The 19,421-nt window shown below is 48.9% G+C and overlaps 5 protein-coding genes across 5 annotated transcripts; 1 reads left to right on the forward strand and 4 right to left on the reverse strand.

The window, feature by feature from the left end:
- Positions 1-632: 632 nt before the first annotated feature.
- On the reverse strand, positions 633-5,123 carry FPOAC1_000888 (uncharacterized protein; the record flags this gene model as incomplete). Its single annotated transcript, XM_044845497.1, has 6 exons — positions 633-1,993; positions 2,046-2,832; positions 3,352-3,523; positions 4,153-4,601; positions 4,733-4,753; positions 4,884-5,123. 6 exons carry the CDS (start codon positions 5,121-5,123, stop codon positions 633-635), a joined length of 3,030 nt encoding a protein of 1,009 aa, XP_044711413.1.
- Positions 5,124-10,115: 4,992 nt separating this feature from the next.
- On the forward strand, positions 10,116-13,748 carry RPC2 (DNA-directed RNA polymerase III subunit; the record flags this gene model as incomplete). The annotated part of the gene is made up of 4 exons (XM_044845498.1): positions 10,116-10,242; positions 10,292-10,304; positions 10,364-10,465; positions 10,517-13,748. 4 exons carry the CDS (start codon positions 10,116-10,118, stop codon positions 13,746-13,748), a joined length of 3,474 nt encoding a protein of 1,157 aa, XP_044711414.1.
- Positions 13,749-13,902: 154 nt separating this feature from the next.
- On the reverse strand, positions 13,903-15,240 carry FPOAC1_000890 (uncharacterized protein; the record flags this gene model as incomplete). Its single annotated transcript, XM_044845499.1, has 1 exon — positions 13,903-15,240. The coding sequence occupies one exon, from the start codon at positions 15,238-15,240 to the stop codon at positions 13,903-13,905; it is 1,338 nt and encodes a 445-aa protein (XP_044711415.1).
- An 890-nt stretch (positions 15,241-16,130) lies between these two features.
- On the reverse strand, positions 16,131-17,109 carry RPL15 (60S ribosomal protein L15; the record flags this gene model as incomplete). The annotated part of the gene is made up of 3 exons (XM_044845500.1): positions 16,131-16,498; positions 16,561-16,717; positions 17,023-17,109. The coding sequence occupies 3 exons, from the start codon at positions 17,107-17,109 to the stop codon at positions 16,131-16,133; spliced, it is 612 nt and encodes a 203-aa protein (XP_044711416.1).
- Positions 17,110-17,584: 475 nt separating this feature from the next.
- FPOAC1_000892 (uncharacterized protein) lies at positions 17,585-18,480 on the reverse strand (the record flags this gene model as incomplete). Its single annotated transcript, XM_044845501.1, has 3 exons — positions 17,585-18,083; positions 18,131-18,356; positions 18,426-18,480. 3 exons carry the CDS (start codon positions 18,478-18,480, stop codon positions 17,585-17,587), a joined length of 780 nt encoding a protein of 259 aa, XP_044711417.1.
- Positions 18,481-19,421: the final 941 nt, after the last annotated feature.

The raw sequence follows: 19,421 nt of genomic DNA on the forward strand, positions 1-19,421 counted from the left end.
AACATTTGGCTTTCGGATAGCATCACATACTCAAGGTCACATCACAAACTGTGGAATAAAAACAATAGCGAACCTGGAATTTCAAAGGCCTAGTCTAGATACAGGCTCGGATTCACTCCCCCTCTCCCATTCTAGGCCAGCCTACTGGCCTACCCACAAGGTCTCTCATGTCCCAAGTAGAAAGCAATAAATTCAGTAGTTGCTGAAATCATACAACCCAAACATGAATCGTTGTCCCCTAGTAGAAATCGCAGTAGCTAGTGAAAAAACAAAAGCCGAATAGGGTAAAATCGTCTATGCCGATGATCGTGATCGTAGTGATCCAAATACATGTACACGCCCCAATCGTGATGTCTGCCCTTCCATATACGCTGCCGTTCTCCCCAAGCAAAGCATGCTAGAGTCAAGACCCCAGGATAAGCGGCTGTCCTGTAGCGCCCTTTTGATAATGTACACACGATCAACTCTGGAGGTGTCGTGTCAATAGATCGAATCGGGCCTGCGCCCTTTTGGCCAAGTTTCTGAGACAGATCAAAGAAAATCGTGAATCATAGTGGTCTCAACACCACGGTGCCACCGAAAACCATCATTAACGTCACTATACAGGCGGGTTAATTGCAAGACTTGTCAGTCTAAACCCACTGAGCCTCCCCGGCGTTGCCCGTGCTGCCGTTGGTGTTGCCGTTGGCAGGAGTTGTAGGGCCGGCGCTACCCTTAGCAGCGCCGTTGGAAGCAGGGTTGGGGGTAAAGTTGCCTGGGGCCTGTCCATACTGGGGTTGATGAACAGGTGCGCCAGTGGAAGAGGCCTGGCCATTCATGGTTGGGTTAGGAGGATAGACAGGCACGTTTTGTCGCATAGTGGACATGGGACCGTTGGGAGGAATGCCATTGCCCTGAAGCATAGGAACGTTTCCAGAAAGACCCCGAGAGTGAGTAGCCCGCAGAGGGATTTGACCTTGGGTATTATCGGCGGGTGTCACTTGACCGCTAGAAGCAGCGCTACCGCGGTTGTCGAAGGCCGAGATTTTAGCTTGAATGCGACGACCGTAGGGTGTAGTTCTGATCTGAGGCAAGATTGGACGGATTGCCTCTACAAGGCGGTACTTGTAATGAGGAGTAGCGTACTCCAAGGCTGTCTGAATGACATAGTTGGCAAAAGAGTCCCGAAGAAGGCGCTCCATCTCCTGGTTACGCAGAAGCTCGTCCACAATAAGGTCCTTCGAGGGAGGCTGGGCGCAGCGAAGGCACTTCTCGATGACGTTCGAGCTGAACTTGTGGCGGGACAATTGGGTGATACAGTCCTTAAAGGTCTGAACAATAGGCTCAGTGAAGATAGGCTCGTTCAAGTCAATGATATATTGGACGACATAGTTGCCAAACGGATCCTGAACAAGAATTCGCGCATGCTCGGTGATGCGCTGGATGAGCCAAAGCTTCTGATCGCCAGATGCATGGTCGATGCAGCGCTGAAGAACACAGCAGCCATGTCGGTGGGTGCCAACCTCGATACAATTGTTGCCCACGGCATCAAAGATGAATTGAGCATCAAGGGGAGGAAGTCTATTGAGGCACTTCTGGATGACATGGTTGCCGTTGAGGTCCTGGATGAGCTCGACGACTCGGAAACGCAGGGCCTCGATTATGATGTGAACCTGCTGAGGAGTGCTTACATACTCAATCATCTTCTGGAGGGCGCGTGTACCATGCTGATTGAGCGCAATGCGGACCATATCCTGGGAAGCGTTTTGAATCAAAGTGGTTCTCTCGTCATCATTGCAGTACTCTAGGAGCTTTTGGCACAAATAATTACCAAACGGGTCCGTCATGAGCTCAATGACGTGCTTGTTGGTTTCGTTCCAAATTATATGAACTTGGTCGGGATTGCGCTCCTCGAGCTTCTTCTGGAGGTAGCGACAGCCATGCTGGTCCTTGCAAAGCTCGTAGATCGTACCTACAAAGGACTCGAGAGGCATGTTCTGGAAGCGGGACATGGCTACATAGAAAGTCAGTATGAAGTGTACATTATCATCCCACGAATCACTCACCTTCGTTGTCAAGCTGGCGGCGATGTTGCATGACACGGGCCTGGCTGTCGCGAGGCTGATTGCCCTGGTTGTAGTGACCAGCATTGTATCCGTTGAAGTTCTGGGGCTGATACATGCTGCCACCATTGGCTCCATTCATGCTCATCTGCTGCATACTGTTCGCAAGCATGTTCGAATTGTAAGTGCCGGGCTGGTGGGTGGCACCCTGGGGAACCCCTTGAGGGGTACTGCCCTGAGGGGCACCTTGAGGAACGCCGTAGCCGTTCATAGGATAATACCCGTTGTTGAAGTTGCTGTTCATGGAAGGAGCGCCAGTTGGAGCGTTGCCCATAGATGCTGGGGCGGGAGCTGTGGTGCTAGGCCCAAAGGGAGCAGCACTGGCCTGCAGGGCAGATTGTATGGACGGGTATCCAGACTGTTCACGGCTGGCAGCAGCGTTGTCAGAAGAAAGCTCACGGCTATGACCGCGATGGATTGCACCAGCAGGAATTCGACCGAGGCTGGCATTGTGATTGTGGAAATGCTGCTGAGCGTGGGTGTTGGCCTTGGAGGACGAACCTCCTGGGCTCTTGACAGTCGGAACATCGTTCGAAGAGAACGAGCCCTGTAGCTTAGGGGGTGTGGCCATATTGCCGTTACCAGAGGGAGACATCATAGAACTGGGTTCGATAGCGTTCTCGGAGATGTACTTGAGATCAATGGAATGACGGAGGGAAGCAGGCCGAGAGGCGAGGCCCACGAGATCGCTCACGATGTTGGAGGTTCCGTTGACCGACGAAAGATTCTGCTGACGATGAGAGTTAACAACACGACTCCAAAATCTTGAGGATGAATTTGGTTTAGGTTAAGGAGGGAGTGATAGGGCAAGGTTCCATGCGACCAAGGACGCAGAGGGTCGAACGTAACAATGCGGGTCAGGCAATGAAGCAACAATAGCAGCAATATATCTAAGGTGGGGCGCTCGAGGGTACCAGCAAAGCTCAAAATCGTGTTGCACAATAGGCCGACAATAGAAAGACAAAGAAGGAAATGTGGACTGCGCAAGTGGGCAGGGGGTACAATTGTGCACCAAAGGTTAAATACAAAAGTAAATAGGTGAATGGTAGGGGCAAAGTTGAGGTGAAGCTGCACCTCTGGGGGAAATGTGGAGCTCAGTTGTGAGTCTCGGTCTGAGAGAGGATGTATAAAATCTTGAAAGATAGTCTCTTTTCAAACCATCCACAGCACCAACTCTCTAAAAACGGTCGAGGGAATACAATATATGGAACAGGATGAAGAACAAGGACTAGATGAAAAGTAAACTCACAATCTGTTCGTCACGGCGAACGAGAGTCGGAAAGTTTTCGTCAGGAACACTGTGGCTCAGTCCGTTTGAATCCTCGTCGCCAAAAAGGAAACGAGTAGTGTTTGTCTGATCAAGGCCCACGTCGTACAATCCAGTGCGCGAACGGGTCACGGGCATTGAGTAGCGGTTGATGCTGTCGTTTGAAATCATCATTAGTTTTGTTTGCTTGTTTGTCTTTCGGGGAAAGCTCTTGAAGAAGGATCTGAATGGATTGGAAGTGCGTGTTCGATACTGAGTACAGTGATCAAAGGTGACCTGATTCCGACGAAAGAGCTCTTTTCGACGATGTGCTTGCAGGGTGTAATGTACGAAGCAATTGAAGAAGAGAAAGGGTTGGTCTGAATGAAAGGTGTTGTTTTGAGAAGTGTTGTGGTGTGAGAGAAGAGTTGATCGACACTCGAGTAGGGGGATCAACTTCAGGCTTTTATATCCCCCGAGCTAGAGCGAGAGTGAATCACTGCCTCTGCATCTGATGTCTTCAATCTCTTTCCCCACTAGGGAAGCTCGCATAACCAGCTCAGGAGAGTCTGCTGGCTCAATTTCTAATTTATACCATTCGCTACAACAGTATTTGGCCTCTTATAGTTGTCTGCGACTTGAACCAAGCACTTAACGTTTTGGATTCGAGCCCATTCAAATTCCTGCCACCCAGCCGAACTTGATGAAGCTTCTTCGGGCCTCCTGACTTCAGGATCTTGGCCACAACTGCCACTTGGAACGACGCGGGCTCGTGATGCATGCAATAGTAGCTTGTTTACTTACGAGTTACCCGACCGATGGCTACTTGGGTCCTGTCGAACGGCCTCCTCCTTCTCGTCGTCACTATTCCGGCGTGTAGTTGGGACAGAGCGAGAAGGCATTTGTGTTGTGGTGTCGTCGAAGCCGAATCGTGCCTGTCTTATACCAGATTGGGGAGATGCAAGCTGCGAACCGGATCTAACGGCGCGGTTAAAGAAACCTGGCGGGGAGGTTAAGCTGGACATCGAATATCGGCTCGGTCGTGACAAAAACGTAGGGAACCCAGAGTTGTCGCGGTATTCTGGGGGTGTCGTAGGCTCGGACTGGTGGCCACCCATTCTACCAACTTCCTCCTCCATCTGAGCAAGCTCCAAAGCTTCCCGCCGTTGTTGCTGGTCTAGCTTTTGCATCTCGAGTTCAAAACGCCGCCTTTGTTCCCGGATGCGCTCGTACTCCATCTTCTTCTTCTCGATCTAAGTTTGTTAGTCAGCGACCAAAACTTGTGCCATTGAATTTCGCATCGCTTGGAACTTGGGAGTTTTTCGAATTATACAGTCGTGGACTATGTGATAGAGCTAGACGGGAAACCAATTTCAAAACGTACCAATTGCACCTTTTGCATCGCCTACAATCAAGTATGTCAGCATTTACTAATACTACGTTGGCGACACCCAATATCCCAAAACAGAAACAAGTCATCAGAAGTCTCAAGATCAAACAAGTGGTGATAAATCCACAATATCTTGTCTACTCACATTATAATCCTGGGGGGGTTCTGGCACTCGCTGAGCACCTAAGGTAGATAGCGTCGGGACTCGGCCAGAGTCGGTGGTGAAGCGGCGGGGAAGGCCAGATCGATGGTCGTGAGCTCCGACGTGAGGGTTGGCTTGGGGGGCCGGCATTCTGGAGGCATTTCGAGGAGGTGAGACAAACGAGTGCATGGCCGGGTCGTTGCCCCGCGGGGACTGCTGAGAGCGAAAGCGTAGTTCGTCCATGGCAGGCTAATAGATACAAGATAGTACACGCCGAATTGGCAAGCGGTCTCAGTCTATGACACTAGAGACATGAGAGAAACAGACAAGTATCAGCAAAAGCGACTGTATACGATGTAAGATGAAGCAGAGAAAGAGCAAAAAGAGCCGAAGGCGTTGGATGGAACGTTGTTGAGAGGCGGGGTGGACGTGGTCAGTGTGGATATGGCACTGGGAATGGGGGGTGTCTTTTGGAACTGGGCTCCTTCAGGTAACGTAGGTAGGTAGGTAGGTAGCCCAGGGGGTTCGTAGGGACTAGGTTGGCACGCCTCGACTAGAACTGAAATGGCCAGTGGACTCGAGCAGGGTGATGATAGGTGTATGTATCTGTACCCGTATTGTATACAGAAAATAAGGATAGGTAGGTAGGGTGTTTAGAACAGAGGACGATGAATTGGGTTGAAAGGGATGATGGAGTCTCAAGCCACGCGGACGACAAGCCTTTGTAGACATGAATAAAGAGCAGAGCTTCGTTCAAGGTTGAAACGTTGGATTCGGAATGGTGCAACTGGAAAGAATACTAAGATATACCGAGAGGTAGGGTGGTGAGGGTATTGAGGATGACAATTGTGCTATGGGCGTTGGTTATGGAAAGGGAGGACATCGAACGAATACATCATCTTCATCTTGACACTCTGTTCCTGACGGTCTTCTTCTATCTCCCGAGCCAGCAAGTGACAATTTGCGGGTTGTGAAGGGTTCTGGCTTGCCATATCGTCGGAATTAAGGTAGCATGGGCGTACGATCATTACTCAGTGGGCGTGCCATGCGAGTGGACATCTGACAATCAATATATGGACGAATACCGGTCTGCGCTATGTCGGCGAGTGGCGGTGGGTGGTCGGGGTGCATGTTTGTATTCGCCGCGCCATGCTACCCTTGGCCGAGGATGAGAAGAGAGGAGAGGCAGAACAGAGTGATATAAGATTCGATGGTACATTGATGCTATGATAGGCGGCGCGCCGAGGTAGAGTTGATAAATGGAAGCTGAAGAGGACAGTTGCGAGGATGACAAGGAAGGTACTAGACACCTACTGAGGTAGGTGTACAGCTGGTTCCTTCCTTGAGATGCCTCGATATAGGAAACAGAGACGGACGGAAACTCTGGACAAAAAAGATGAACCAACCTGGATTTGAAATAACACTCCGTACGTGGGTGGGAGTAAACAATCGTACAACGGACACTTGGCGCGTGTCTTGTTCGGTAATAACTAACACAAGATGGGTCTGTCGGTGATCATACAATGGTCTACACGTTTTCTCTCTCTTACAGCGCGCCCTGGAAAGCCAGGAGCGACAAGCTGGTCTGGAGGAGAGGGATGGGCGGTGCGAAATGCGATCGATGAATAAGGAATAAGGAAAGGATGATAATAGAAGAGAAGGAGAAAAAAACGTCCAGTCGGTGATGGGACCTCACTAGAAGAATGGGAACCTGGCCTAAGGCGGGTGGATGTTTGGCGCTCGGCTCTGGAGGTCGGCGTCAGACGTGGGGAGCTGTGGACACGGGACAGGGACTAGCAGTCAGTAAAAGGCAAGTCGTTGAAGCTCCGAGATGCAGGGTTCAGTTACAGGTCAAGGATGGAGCATGAACGAGGATGCGCCCCAGGGACGGTAAAGCACTACAGGGAACGACAAGGTTTCGTTTCAGTGGTCCGGAGAATCTATGAGTTTCCTTCTCGACAACAAAGCTTATTTGTGTACTTGTGAAACATAAAAGAGCTCTCGTTGTCAATTTACTATAACTATATATTTTTAACACAAAGGACGAGCTCATCCTGCGAGGTATCATCTGCCTGGCTCAAAATTAAAGCTCTTGACAAACCACGGATATGTACATACGTCTCAGCCAAACCAAAGTCTTGGGATTACAGTCACCAGTGTCGTTACTGTAAACAGGTACTTGCGGGTATATGACGGATGAATATATTAAGACACATGAAGTTGTTTTCAAAGACAGTTGCAGACAGCAACTGTTATCCAAAAGAGTCCAAGAAACCACTAACAAGGCCACCTACCAGTGGAACCCAAGCCAGGCACCATAAAAGGCCAACTCTCCAGCTGCCAGGGGACGGGACGGAGGTAGAGGGATGGATGGAAGGCTGGATACAATGTCCACTTCGCGCAACGGCTAGGCACATCAATAATGTTAGTGGCCATAGTGATGCGTAATTGGTCTATTAACATGTTCCAGAAGTAACTATCTAAATAGAAAGTTCGGTTTATTGCAGGGTCTCATTCTTTCATGGGAAGCTGATGCTCATCATGGCAAAGCCCAACCAACTTGACACCAAAGTGTAGAAACGCCTCGGGATGTTCTCATCCGAATCCGCAGGAGGTCTTTTGATGATGGTTACGTGGTACAAGCCATCAGATGTGCTGAAGGTCCCATCGTATGTTGAGACAAGCATGTCAAGCAGTCAGACTTGTTTCAGTCCTTCTGGTCGCTTCCGCTTGTACATGGAAGGCAGTGGGTTGCTTTAGCAGGTAGACGTCAAAGCTATGGCAGCACTTGGATCGAATCTTGCATTGAACCGCAGCTTGACAGAGCATGGAGGGTTGCAGGGATTATGCATCATAATAGTAGGACCCTGACGGTGGCAGATACAACGATAGGACCCTACTATCTTTCCTTCATGATTCCTTAGCCGTGAATTTTTACCGGAGTTTTTATCCCTCCTGACTCTACAAGTGTCGCACTAAATGACAACTCGTCAACATTTCGAACTAACGGAAAACAAGGACGAATTACAAGCTGTGAGACATGCAGGGAAGGGAAGGTGAGATAGTCGCAGATGCTATTGGATCCTGCATTTCAGCTTCTCCCACAAAGGAAACTACGACGGAACTTCAAGTCACCTCTCCTGCCCTCCCAAAAGTTTATAGGCTGTTGTATGATCGCACAGAAGGTCCCTCTTTTCGATATAAGTCCCTCTTTCATGTTTCTCTCAGACTCTAAACAATGACGAACCGCCTATTTTAATTTCACAACTTGTGGTTCCTCTATTGATCACATCCCGGGATATATACCGGGTTCCCACTCTCAGGCAATGGGGAGATGAGATCTTTAACAGCCAAGACATGAGCATCAACGGACCACACTCCTTCAAGGGAAGTGGAAGCGATTGATATCTCTCAGGACCCCTGTCTTCCAAAGGCACGCAAGACCTGGACCAAGCGCGCATCCCCGTCCCCTCAATTGTACCTCGCCGATTGGTTGGTGTTGTTGTCCTTCCTGCACGTCACCCAAAAACCCATATTGAACTGCAGCAGTCAAACTAACACGTCCCCAGACTGCTCTTGATTTATCGGCCAGGAGTAGGAGCTTGTTCGGCTTGACAGGACCATGATTTCGTCACAGACCGAGTCCGCAAAAGTATCACCACTCCATTTCGGCAACACAGGTGCCTTGAATCGCCAGCCATTTCATCCGCCACAAACAATCGACACATGACGGTCTATGGTTATTGGTTTTATTCACCGCCTCCAAACATTCATCCGCATGACGCTTCACTTAAAATCATTCATACCTCAGCCTCAAGCCAGCTATACGTAGCTGACAATAGCTGCCCATAGAGGTCCAACCTGATGCAGCGTGGCTCCTTACTGAAATCGCATCGTTGTTGATGGAACCCGACTAGGGACCAATCATTGGATTGCTGTGGCCTTGGTCTGTGTTGCACTTGGCGTTCTGTTTCCCTTGACCTTACGCAGTACTGCCTGGTATACGCCAGTCAGCTTCTAATGTTGTTGTAAAATCTGTCAGATCACGAGGTGTTGGTTCCATATCGATGTCAGGGTTTCACAAAAGACCCTCGGCTACGTCGGTTCGAAGTCTACCTTGACCAAACTGTTACACACGGGAGGCAGAGCAGAACTTGGTAGCTGCTTTGGTTTAGCCACTGCCGTCGGGCTGTGGTAGCCACTCTACTGCAAATTGCGTATGTTGTTGTCAGGAACTGTTCTTGCACAATTGTGAAATTATCATTGCGAAGACACAGCATATTGGAAATGGCTTTACGAATCGTTGCTTGCTTTTTCCCAGTGTACAGTACACAACCCCAACAGTCGAGTATTCTGTGCAGTCTGAATGAGATGAACCGCTCCTAAAAGACGCAAGTCAATAACTTATAAACAAAGTAAAGCAGTGGCTATGATTTAACACTGACAACCACAAAATGCATTAAATCACTAGCTGCTTCTGTTTACTCTTATGGCTCACCTAACTTTCCCCCTCACAGTAGAGAAGACTCAATCCCTTCACCGACTTTTACCTCCTGCTTTTGCAAGTGGCCTAGCAAGCTACCTGCCTTGAAACCTAGTCGCTTTGCTGTCCCACTCTACTACGTCGCAACTCGAGAAGTCAGGATCAACGTTAGTATTTAGGAAGCTAATTGTCGACGCCAAGAGTGACATTGGTGATCCATCCCACTGTGGTCGCAGCATATCCATTGAGGACCCTCAAGATATTTTCTGTTACTGTGCTATCAGGTGAAAGAATTATAGCTGTGGCTCGTAGCGATCCCTACATTAACGATCATCAAAGTTAGTCAACATTGAATGTTGATGCAATTCTTATAGACAGCTATAGGGTAAACTAGCAGCTAAGAATGTCTACGTCTTCATACAAAGCCCAATAAAATTTAATCAGAAAAGAAATGATGTAAGGAGCAAGATATTGATTAAAATGATATTACCTGACTACTTCCATCTACTCATTGTCATAATGCGTGCTATTGAGTATTGCTGGAATCGAAAAGGCTCACGTGATCCGTATCTTATCGCGCTCGTCCCCCACCGTGGCGCAACCAGCCGAGTCGGCTCCACCTATGACCGCGGGGCAAGAACTTTTTGCGAAGCTATCGCAAAGCTGCCGCAGAAAAAAAGTAGGTAGTCAGTCCGCGCAAACACGCACTCGAATCTTGCGTTGTAGATGTGCGCTCTTAGGTGACATTCAAGATGCCTACGGTCGACGATGGCTTCGAAGCCCTTCTAGAGCCATTTTACAATGGCAAGAAGCTTACTGATCCTATTTCCACGAAGGAGGACAAGTTCCAGCTTTTACCAGCCTTCCTTAAAGTCAAGGGTAAGATGGCCGATTGTTATTACAAGTGCTGTTGCTAATCTATATTCAGGTCTTGTCAAGCAGTATGTATCTCGTGTATAGTATAGTCGCGTTTTTCTGCAATTGCTAACAAGAACTCTAGGCACATTGACTCATACAACTTCTTCGTCGAGCAGGAAATCAAGGATATCGTGCGCGCCAACCGAACTATCCGAAGCGAAGTGGACAGCAATTTCTGGCTAGAGTAGGTCCCGAGTATGTTACTACCGTCCATCCTACTGACTGCATTGCCTAGATTCACAGATATCCGAGTCGACACGCCTCGGCGACAAGATTGGCAGGATGCTAAATCACATACCGAAGTCACTCCCATGGAGTGTCGTCTGCGAGATATGACGTATGCCGCGCCTATTTCCGTCGATATTCAATACATCCGAGACAAGCAGAGAATTGTACGAAAGAATGTACCTCTGGGACGCATGCCAGTTATGCTCAAGAGTTCCATATGTCGTCTTGGTGGCGCAAACAACACAAAGATGGAGGAGATGAACGAATGCCCGCTTGACCCTGGTGGTTATTTTATTATTGGTGGAACAGAGAAGGTCATTCTCATCCAGGAGCAACTGAGCAAGAATCGTATCATTGTCGAAGCAGACGAGAAGAACAACATCATTTCGGCTTCAGTCACCAGTTCAACACACGAGCGAAAATCGAAGACGTATGTTACTCTAAAGAAAGACAGAATTCTCCTCACACACAATGTTTTGGTGGAGGGAATTCCGATTGTTATCATTCTTAAGGCTCTGGGTGGCTTGTCGGACATGGAAATCATGCAACTCGTGGCAGGATCCGATGGACGATACCAGGATGAATTCCTGGTGAACTTTGACGAGGCGACCAAGGTTGGTGTTTTCACTCAACACCAAGCTCTGGAGTACATTGGAACCAGGGTTAAGATGGCTCCTCGCAGAGGAATATTTGGCCCTCAGGTGCGCCGTAACCACGTCGAGGAAGGTCTTGATGCCCTGGCCAATCTGGTTATTGCTCACGTACCCATTGAGGGTCTTGATTTCTATCCCAAGGCCATTTACGTGGCCATGATGACGAGGAGGGTTCTCATTGCTGCTCATAACCCCAAGCTGGTGGATGATCGAGATTTCGTGGGAAATAAGCGACTTGAGCTTGCTGGCCAACTTCTCTCACTCCTGTTCGAAGATTTGTTCAAGCAGTTCACCACCAACGTCAGGATGTCGATTGACAAGTTTCTGAAGAAAAACAACCGGGCTGTGCCTCTCGACGCCGTGAACATGATCAGCAATCACGCCAACAATATCGGTTACGGAATTAACCGTGCCATTCAGACTGGAAACTGGAATGTCAAACGTTTCAATATGAACCGAGCGGGTGTCACCCATGTCCTTAGTCGACTCAGCTACATCGCTGCTCTTGGCATGATGACAAGAATCAGCAGTCAGTTCGAGAAGACACGAAAGGTATCCGGTCCTCGTGCGCTACAGCCATCGCAGTGGGGTATGCTCTGTACGTCAGATACGCCCGAAGGTGAAGCCTGTGGTTTGGTGAAGAATCTGGCTCTGATGACTCACATCACCACCAACGTTGATGAAGAACCCGTGAAACGATGGATCTTTACACTTGATGCTGCTGTCGAGCCTATCCGCAACTTCTCCGGTGCTGAGATGCACCGGGAAGGGAGCTATATCATTCATGTGAACGGTACACCGTTCGCTTTGACCCGATACCCGAAACGGTTTGCCCAAAAGTTTAGAACGATGCGTCGAAGAGGTTGGATCTCTCCATTTGTTGGTATTAACATTAACACCCACTTCAACGCTGTTCATATTGCCACTGATGAAGGACGAATTTGCCGGCCTTATATTATTGTCAAAAACGGCAAGCAGAAGCTTAAGCCTGAACACCTGCGACTACTCCAGATGGGCAAGGCCACATTTGACGACTTCCTGAACCGTGGAATCGTCGAATATCTCGACGTGAACGAGGAGAATGACGCGCTTATCACCATTTACGAGCACCAAGTGACCCAGAGTACCACTCATTTGGAAATCGAGCCATTCACTGTCCTTGGAGCTGTTGCGGGATTGATTCCCTTCCCTCACCACAATCAGTCCCCTCGAAACACCTACCAATGTGCTATGGGTAAACAAGCCATTGGAGCAATCGCTTATAATCAATTTAACCGTATCGACACACTTTTATACACCCTTGTCTACCCCCAGCGACCCATGGTCATCTCCAAGACCATTCAACTCATTGGCTACGACAAGCTTCCTGCTGGACAAAATGCCACTGTTGTTGTCATGTCGTACTCAGGATACGATATTGAAGATGCTTTGGTCCTGAACAAAGCGTCAGTCGACAGAGGCTTTGGCCGATGTCAAGTCTTCAGAAAATACACAACGGAATTACAGAAGTACCCTAACGGACGCAGGGAACGAATTGGAGATCCCGAGAACGAGGGCGAAGGCAAAATAAAGCGTCGCATTCCAAAGCACGAGGCTTTGGATGACGATGGTCTTGCTATTGTTGGTTATAAGGTTAACAGCGGCGAGGCCATGGTCAAGAAGGAAACGCCCCTCGACCAGACCAGCACTGGTATTGGACTGGATCGCGGACCTGGCGAGTTCCGCGATTCATCTGTTTCTTACCGAATTGCAGACCCTGCCTATATCGACAAGGTTATGATTTCGCAGACAGAGAAGGATACCACCGTCATCAAGGTCCAGACCAGACAGACTCGACGTCCCGAGCTAGGTGACAAGTTCTCGTCTCGTCACGGTCAAAAGGGTGTCGTGGGTATCATCGTTGAACAGGAGGACTTGCCTTTTTCTGACAGTGGATTGAGCCCTGACATTATCATGAACCCTCACGGTTTCCCCTCTCGAATGACTGTCGGAAAACTGCTCGAATGTCTCACAGGAAAGGCTTCCATTATTCATGGTCGACCCGACTATGGCTTTGGTGATGCTTTCCGCTCTCACCCACTGGAGGAGATGAGCCAGGTGCTGGTAGACCATGGATTTTCGTGGGAGGGCAAAGACTACTTTACATCTGGTATCACTGGAGAACCCTTGGAAGCATATGTTTTCAACGGACCCATTTATTATCAACGACTCAAGCACATGGTGCAAGACAAGATGCACTCTCGATCCCGAGGTCCACGAGCTATCTTGACTCGCCAACCTACAGAAGGTCGTTCACGAGACGGTGGTTTACGTTTGGGAGAAATGGAACGTGATTGTTTGATCGCCTACGGCGCTTCCCAGCTGCTGCTGGAACGTCTGATGATCAGTTCAGACGGTACCGAGATTGATATCTGCCAGCAGTGCGGTCTGTTCGGGTACAAGGGCTACTGTCACACATGCAAGAGTACTAGGGAGGTTACAAAGATGACGATGCCGTATGCAGCGAAGCTGCTTGTGCAGGAGCTTATCAGTATGAATGTTGGAGTACGACTTCAGATGGATGACGAGTTCCCCCATCCCAGATAATGAGGGTTGCACAGTGTAGAAATGCATAGAAATGGAGTTTAGGAACTTGTATACATTGTACATAGCATATAGTTATTTTAGGATGTAGTTTAGAGGGATTATTATATTGTTTGTTTTATGTCTGCATGTGTATTCTGCGCTTTCTTCCTCAAATTCATTCCTTGTCTTTCGTTTTTTGGGACTGTACAGACTTTAATCCGCCCATCGTGACCTCAAACTCGGTCGCTCCGTGTAGGCCCTGACCTGTGGAGGGTGTATGAGGCGCAAAGACAACCTTCATCCATCTGCGCCATCCTCGTAATGTCGGGGCTGCCAAGTCAGAATCGTCCTCTGCAGTTATCGGCCCAGCCTGTCTTATACGCCCGAAAACAGGCCGTTTGAATAGCGCAACTCGACAAGCAATTTGCGTTGACCAAACAAGACCCAAACTGGGAGTCTTGAGCGAGTATGAGGCGTGAGGGTCGTCACCCCAGCCTGTGAACCAGCGCTGCTGATGATCAAGCATCAGCGCTGGAGGTGGTGGTGGACCATCAGGGTCCTGTGGACCGAAAGGTAATGATGACGATGGAGTGCTGGGGAGATTTATAGATGAAGGTGGAGGCATACTCCGTGAAGCGAGGGGACTCTCGTAGACGGCGCCACTGCTTCTAGGAGGTATGTGCCGTAGTGCTGAGTCAGAGGAGAAACGGTCGGCGACTTGGTTAGCCACTACAACGGCGATGTTATGTCTGCGAGCTAAGTCACGGAGAAGGGCCCCAAGACGAACGAGCTCAGCACTTCGAGCGGCCATGTTAGAACCGTGAGAGCCCTGACGCTCGAATTCGGCGCGGTAATTGGCGGCAACAGAGTCAAGAATGATGAGTCCTATGCGATGACGAGATAGCAGAACAGGGACTTGGAAATTGAGAATATGATCTTGTGTTTCCAGATCTGGAGTGACGGTGCTATGGATAGCGTCAAGGGAAGGGCGGACACCCTCGTCGTATTGCTGTATGATGGGATTGGACTTGAGCATCTGAGCGAGACGGCCCGTTGCCATTGTGGCTTCGGTAGAGATGTAGAGAGCCTCACGGCCTAGACCATGTGGCGAAGGGAGTTGGACGGCAAGGCATAGAGATAACAAGACTTGGGTCTTTCCAGCGCCGCTCTCACCAGTGAACTCTGTCACTGCACCCACAGGTACGCCGCCCCCTAAAGCAGCATCGAGGCCATCGTCAAGCGTACTAATGACATTCTCCCCCTGAGTAGAGTCAGGATCAGGCTCTGATTCTATAAGAGGTTGCTGTGGGCTGAGATCGTCGGAAAGGGAGGCTGAGATCGTAGCTATGAGACGTTTGAGATCGAGGATAGGGAGTCGCGTCTGCTTTGCGATGTCGGTAGGGTGAAGAGTAAGAAGATCTGTTGTCGAGAGCGCATTTTGTTCAATGGCGGGAATGAGAGCGGCAAAAGGTCTGAGATGAAAGGAAGGGAGGATTTGGAGGAGGTCTGTCATGAGGACGATGTTATATGAGACATGGGCGTTTGTAAGAGTGAGTGAGGGTAGTATAAGTGAGAGATGAGATGTCAAGCGAGTAGTTATGGAGTAGTCAATACCCTGTCAAGTTGTTCTAACCCCTCTAGAAGTTCAAACTAGGAGACTTGCGAGTATACGAATCTTTGTACTTTAATAAACGCCTTACTCTCTAGATGCTCCTGGTTTAGTGATCTATTTGATGATGGCAAAGTAGTATGTAGTTCACGCGTTAAGTGACTCTGATAGACGCGGCTGGATACATGACGCGCTTAATTGATCTGCCTGGATATCAAGCCACAGCCCCAAACGCCACAAGAATCATCCAAGTTACTGATCGGAGGGACCTTGCGAGTGGATCGAACGAACCCAGATCCACAAAGTTTAGATTTTCGCAGCCAGAGGGGCAGCAAAACAATAATCTTAGCAACATGTGAAGAGTTTTTGCTATTAATATACACCTGGGTACGATGCTGTTATATGTATACACGTGCTTATCAATCCATGCAGAGTATTCAACCGCAATTCTCGGAATAGCCTCATCTTTCAACAGCCTCAACCTATTTACCTTTTGATCCGGTTGCTGGTTGGTTTGAAGCGGCACTATATAGCAGCAATATCACAGTCATATCACAGACAGTCATATTACATCCTGGAAAGCAATATTCAGCCGGGAAACCGTAGGTATTCTTAATCTTAATCATGAACTTGGAATTACTTTTGATTCCATTTTTTATGCTACCAAACAAGGTTCCCGACTCCCCAGAGTCCAAGCATGCAGTGCCAAAGCCAGACCCTCCCAAATCGAAATCGCGAGTACAACCAGACAGCCGTGGTGCGAAAACAAACGTCCCAACCAGGGGGCGAGACGTTTATCGGTATCGCCACAGGGACAGGGTGTTGTGACGCTTCCAGGTCTTTCTGCGGCCAGCCTTGGTCTTGTTGTAGCGGTGACCCTTGTTGAGACCACGGGACTTCTTGCCGGTGGCGGTAAGACCACGAGCCTCGCGGTGCTTGTGGACGGGGTTGACGATCCAGTTGATGCGGGGGTCGATGCGGATGGCCTTGTGCTGGGGGTCGACGAGGATGACCTCGTAGTACTTGTAGGTAGAGTCCTGGTTGATCCAGTAGGAGTTGAGGACTCGGAGGTTAGCGCAGCGGCGGCCGACACGCTCCTCGGCAGTAGCCTTGAGGGATCGCTGGTACTTCAGCTGGTTGATACCCTGGTTGGTGGGCTTGCCTGTTGGTCGTGCGTTAGAAATCTGACTCCCTTGCTTTGGAGCTTCTAGCATGGAAACTTACCGTAGGTGGCACCCTTAGGAGCAGGGCGCTTGCGGCCACCACGGCGGACGCGGACACGGTAGATAACATAGCCCTGCTTGGCCTTGTATCCGAGACGGCGAGCCTTGTCCAGACGGGAAGGACGAGAGGCGCGGTGGATGACGTTCAATTGACGGAGCTATATTAATGCACTCTCAGCAAATGTTCAACGAGTGTATAGCAGAGACGGGGTATAAAACCAGCCCGCTCCGTCTCAAGTTCTCTTCATCGCTGTGTCCATCGCGCATACATTGCCTGACAATGTGTTGATTTCGTCGAATTGAGAATTTTCTTCCCAGTGCGGAGCATTGAAAAAACCCCACACAGAAAATAAAAATCAAACGCTTCGGACACGGGATAAGAGAACAAGAGATCGAGAGCAGGTTGACCGCCGTCCACATGGGGAGAGAAATCTTGTGCATATTGTGTTGTGGTTTAACGTACTTCCCAGCAGCGAACTCGGAGGAGGAAGGCAACGACATCCGACTGCTTCTTCTTCTGAAGCTCTTCGACGTACTTGAGGGCACCCATCTTGGCTGTTGTCGTCGAACGATGAGAGGTTAGCGAAAAGAAATGAAGGAGAACAACAAAGTGGCTTGCAAGAAGAGGAATTTGAAGGGGGAATGGGGGGTTCACATACCGGCTTGGTCGAGGTCCTGGTGGTTAGTAGGATGTCGAAGATTTTCAAAAGGAAAAAGAACCACCGATAATACAAGTTTCCGTCGTAAAATTGTGGCCTGTGGGCTAAGCGATCTCTAGCAGCTTAGTCAGCCAGGGCTCCCCTCAAAAAGTGGTCTGTGCTGATAAATGTCACGTGGCACTGCGGGATCTGACATTTCGAGATCTTACAGTCAAATAGTGCTGTGTGATTGGTTGAAGTTGAACATGTATTCGAACTTCTTGATATTCCTTCCGTTGCAGATCAAGGACCATGATGTCTTCACTTCTTCATTCCAACAACTCCCCATTGAAACATCCCATATTCCCAGATCCCAATGCAAATAGCTCATTCCAAACGGATCACCTCCTCTTCTTCCACAGGAAGCACCTTCAACACCTCAGTCAAAGCCTTTACATGACCCTGAGCAATCTTTCCCCAAATCTCATTAGACTCTTCAGGCAGTGCTTCCTCGATGAGTTCCCATGCCACTTCCTCAACGCCGCTCTCAGTCTCGGCAGGCTTGGTAGGAAGGTCATACGAGTCAGGCATGACAATGTGATTAATGATCTTTGTAGCCATCTGTAGCCCATGCTGGCTCATGTCTTCCAAGTCTTTAACATCTTGTACCCAGCGCATCTGATTCGGCGCTCTGATCCCAGTATCTTGGTTGACTGTTCTCTCGCAAGCACTGACATGAATTTGTAAATCGTCAAGAGCCTTGAGCATCAGTTGAGGGTATGTTTGTGTATCCTCGACCGAAGCTGGCGAAGAGCGCATCCAAGGTAGAACAGTGACAAGATCTGGCGAGAGTTCTTTCATCAATGCATCGCGGTTTATATGAGGGCTGTTGGACTTAGTAAGTTTGTTGTATAAGTGACGGTCACCACATACATTTGTGTCTTGAGCTCGTTGTCAATTTCTTTGACGAGATCGCTTCCCTGATTTTGAATCTGCTTCTTTGCCTCGCTGCCTTGTTGCGCAGCTTGTAAACTCGTTGGAAAATCTCCCTGCTTGTTGACAACGGTCTTGCCCTTTCGCTGGACTGCCGCCTTCGGAGCCGTCTTTCGCGGAGCTCGTGTTGTTTTCTTCGGAGGTGTATCTTTTGGGTCGTTGCTCTCTGTCCAGTTGTTAACATAACTAGCTGTGTATGTGAACTAACAGGGAAGAACTTGCCAGTGGCAGAAACCTTTCTCTTCCGAGTTTGAGGGGCCATATTGAGAGAAAGAGTAATACTGCAACATTCGGCAGTTGCTACCCAAGACAGGCTTCTTCGCGGTTCATGTAGTTGGTGATTTTGAAGTAAATACAAATGTGGTCATGTTTGAGGGACAGCAGAATGTCTCTGGAGTCGAGAGGAAGGGAAGGCACGCCCTTGCTCCGACCAAAGGTCGGCAAGAACAGAGTCGCCCGCACCTTCCCAAAAAGTCAGCCATTCCTCACAACATTTTACAGAAGCATACAAATATCTCTAGCTGGGGACATGGAATTTACAATCACTTCTGCAGTTTAAAGGTACGAAAACATTATGTATGAGTGATACCTGAGCTCCAATTTAATCTATCACACACAGAGTCTCATTTTCAGGCCTCAAACCGAGCACGTGAATCCTCGAAAGCAAACCCAACTAAGGGGGAAAAGCACACGTATAAAAGCAAATGAGTAGTAGTAAAGGAAGTCTTTGTCATACATGATTCCGGCTATATCGTCCAATGTCCCTTTTTTTCGTCGCATATTAGTTACAGCGTTAAATGCGAAACCCTCGGGTCTTTCTGTCTATAATCTCAGCCTGTAAAAGCAATACCGTGCCATCCGTGTCGTCTTGTCTTCTTCCCCTGCTCCCTGTCGTAAGCGGCCGTTGGATCACTGATCCTAAACAAAGCAATGACGAAATCGAAAAACAGTTGTTAGGCAATCTCATAATCATCGGGAGTCGAACGAAAAATGCCTAGGAACGCCCAAAAAAAACATAGAAGGGGAATGCCGGAATCCTAACGCGAAACTTAAAACACAAGCAAATGTCCATATCTCGAGTCCAGTGAGGAATAGTTCTGATTCTGCTTCTGAATCTGATAGTCTGGCCAACAACTCCATTATGTAGACACAAGCTGTTTCTCTTTGATGGAGTAGAGACTGCTGCGATCGGTCTTGATGGAAAGGAGTGGACTGAGAAGAAACTTCTCGC

The sequence above is a fragment of the Fusarium poae genome, chromosome 1, assembly GCF_019609905.1.
Source record: "Fusarium poae strain DAOMC 252244 chromosome 1, whole genome shotgun sequence".
NCBI classification, from domain to species: Eukaryota; Fungi; Ascomycota; class Sordariomycetes; order Hypocreales; family Nectriaceae; genus Fusarium; species Fusarium poae.